This window comes from Fulmarus glacialis, unplaced genomic scaffold, assembly GCF_000690835.1.
Source record: "Fulmarus glacialis isolate BGI_N327 unplaced genomic scaffold, ASM69083v1 scaffold22411, whole genome shotgun sequence".
In the NCBI taxonomy this organism is placed as follows: domain Eukaryota; kingdom Metazoa; phylum Chordata; class Aves; order Procellariiformes; family Procellariidae; genus Fulmarus; species Fulmarus glacialis.
In genome coordinates, this window is record NW_009192413.1 from 14,507 (window position 1) to 17,464 (window position 2,958).

Below are 2,958 nucleotides of genomic sequence, written 5' to 3' on the forward strand. Positions count from 1 at the left end.
CCCCCCCCCGCCGGGACCAGCCACGCTCTGCCGGTGCTCCGGCTGCACGCCTTCCTCCCGGCACCCCTCACCGGGACCGCGGTGCTCCTCAGCTGTCGGTGCTGGAGCGGTCAACTCCAAGACATTTCCCCAGGGAAGATCCTCTAACCTGCCTCCGAGGAGCATTTCTGGCCGTGATTACAGCACGGAGAGCGGCCGACAGCTGTGTACGCCGGAGGGAAGCCGCTCGCCCGGGCAGATGCTCGCCAGCTGTGGGGGAGCAGCCTTGTCCTCAGCTGCCCTGTGGAAAGAGCAGAGCAGCCCGCGACCTGTCGTGCTAACCTTACCCGAGCCTGAGCAGGCTCTGGGGTGCCTCCTGCCCCGGGTGCTCCTAGCTCACCTCCCTGCACAAACGATTTCTTTATAAAAAGCAGACAACGATCCTTAGTTCTGGAGAGGGAGGTGATGCGGGGTGGGGGGGCTGCACCTCCTGGTCCCAATGAAAGCCCCACTCCAGAGCCCTTTCTCATTCCAGCCAGCTGTGTCCGTCCTGAGCTCTTCTTTCTTTGTTGCCGTTAAACGCTGGGCTCTGGGCACACGGGTCCGGTTTGGTGCTGGTGTGAGCGGAGCCGCTCTGCTGGGCTCTCCGAAGCTCTGCCTGCCCGCCTCAGTACTCAGCCTGGCCCTAACCGCTGGGTGGAAATATTGTGGCTGAAGGGAATGTGAATCCTTTCGACCTGCCCTCCAGCAGCTCGGGAAAGGCAGGGATTGCAGAGTGCTTCCTCCTGGCAGCCCTTGGAGATAAATCGGGGGTCTGGACAAGTCTCTCAGAGCTTATACTGCTGCAGCCATTAACCTCTGAACAGAAGCTCTCCATGGATGTAACTGGAAAAAGAGAGTTTCACTGGGAGCTCGTCAAATCAATGTCACTCCAAGCGAGCGCCCTTGTGCCTTCGCGGGGGTCCAGACCTCCCTCCCTCCCAGCCTCCTCATGTCCCCTGCAGAGCCCCATCTCAGGGGATGCTGCTGGGGCGGCCGGCGCTGCCCGGGCATCTGCGACCAAAAGGACCAGATTTTGGAAACTGCGACCTCGACTGCCACGTGTGGTGACCCTGAGTGTCCTGGTGTCCAGCCCCTACCAGGAAGGCTGAAGGAAAAGAAGCCAAGAAAAAAGAAACACCCATGGCACTGTGGCGTCTTGATACCTGAAGAGTTTCCGACGTAGCGCAAACTCCCGCATGTGCCCTGGATAACGTCTCTTCCCCTGAAATGCTGTGATGGAAGCCCCCGCATGACACTGTCCCGCTGTGTGCAGCACTAGTGAGGAACACACTAACCACCCGAGCAGTGCCGCAGATTTATAGGCAGCTTCCAAATCTACCAGTTGGGTAGACTGAGAGATAAATAATATCCTCATTTTACAGAGAAAGAAACTGAAAATGGAGAGGTGAAGGGCAAGGCACAGGCGGATTTTGTCTGTGCTTATTTTCTAGTCACTGCCGGGTGACTTCTGCTGCAGAAGGAAGCCCGCAGCAAGACGTTCCCTGTTTCACACGCAGCCCACGCATGGGGCTGCCGGCTGCCCTGCATGGGTCCCTTGGGACCCCCAGAGCCGGGAGCTCCCAGTGCTTCGCTGCATGCCTGGGCAGGGAGGATGGCTCCGGGTCCCAGCAGGAGATGGGGGACCTTGATGGGTCAGGACCGTCAGGAGCCCCGGGGGCACAGGCAGAAGGAGGGGCTCCTGACTGGTTTGTCTCTTCCTTCCCCGGCAGGCCAGAGTGACACCGTGGAGGTCCCGGTTCGCCTGATCCCTGGAGAGAGACAGGCTGGCGACGGCACATCCCTCCCGGAGACGCCCAACCCCAAAATGGTGCGACCTCGTGGGGCTGGGGGGGGACGCCTCTGGGAAGCACTTTGCCCACGTGTGTGGGACTGTTGCGTTCACAGGGAGGGTCAACAACTTGAGTCCCTTCCTATTAACTCAGGAAAGCAGAAAAAAGGGAACGGGGGATGGATGTGTCTGCATGTAAACACTGCTGGTGGCTGAGAACATCCCTGCCTCAGAGCTCACCTCTGAGATCACCTCCCAGGCAATTAGTCAGCTTTAATAAATCTGGTGTCTCTCAGCGTCTTCCTGCAGCCGTGTGAGTGAGAGGCTCTGGGGGAGCTTCAGAAAAGGCAGAGTAGCCTTGGGTTGGGGTGAAGCACTCCTTTAAAGAGCAAGAGACTGGGGGCTAGCGGGTCCGTGGTGGCCGTCCTGTCCCCAGGACATTGCAGGTCTCTGGGGGCTCCACAAGCCCCGTCTCGATTCAGGCATCGACAGCAGCTCTTTGCCCTTTTTTTCAGATGTCAGCTGTCTATGCAGAATTAGAAAACCGCCTGATCGGCAGCTTTGCTGGCAAGATGGGTAACCCTGCCCTGCACCGAGCATCACCTCCTGCCCCAGAGCTGGCACACGCGGCAGGTAGCGTCCCGCTTCCCCCGGCGTGAAAAGAGGCAATTTTGGGGGGGTCTCAGGCGATGGTGGATGGTGCTGGCCAGGCAGGTGGAGGAGACATCTTTCTCTTGGTGCCATTTTATAACGAAGCAGTGACAGTGCCACATGTGAGCCCAGTGATGGCTCCTGCAAAGCTGTATCTGCGGGAGGACAACGGAGTGGGTGGGATGGCAAATCCCGCGGGACCCCAGCACACCACTGTGCAGCGCAGGGCACTGCCCGGGGGATCTCTCCTCCCTGCAGGCTGCACCGTTATCTCGTATCACATTCAGCGCGGTGCTGGGGCTCATGGCAGCCATGGTGGGGGGCTCTGGGGAGCGGCTGGTGTAGGACCCCCCTCGACAGCGCTCTGTCCCGCAGGTGCTCGTAAGCCGGGGATGGCGATCTCGTGGCCAAGCGACCCTCTGGCCTCCCAGCAGTGCTATTACCGCCTGCACAGCAGCGTGGCTTCCCCGAGCAGCACTGAGTCCAACCCCTACGTC

General features: G+C 59.9%; 1 protein-coding gene across 1 annotated transcript in view; it reads left to right on the plus strand.

Annotated features, from left to right (window-relative positions):
* Positions 1 to 2,958, plus strand: part of GRID2IP (glutamate receptor, ionotropic, delta 2 (Grid2) interacting protein) — a gene marked incomplete at both ends in the record, with an annotated part of 14,329 nt that overhangs the window by 11,170 nt on the left and 201 nt on the right. The window contains 3 exon segments of the mRNA XM_009587067.1: positions 1,752 to 1,849; positions 2,326 to 2,509; positions 2,822 to 2,955. Coding sequence (XP_009585362.1) covers positions 1,752 to 1,849; positions 2,326 to 2,509; positions 2,822 to 2,955 — 416 coding nt within the window.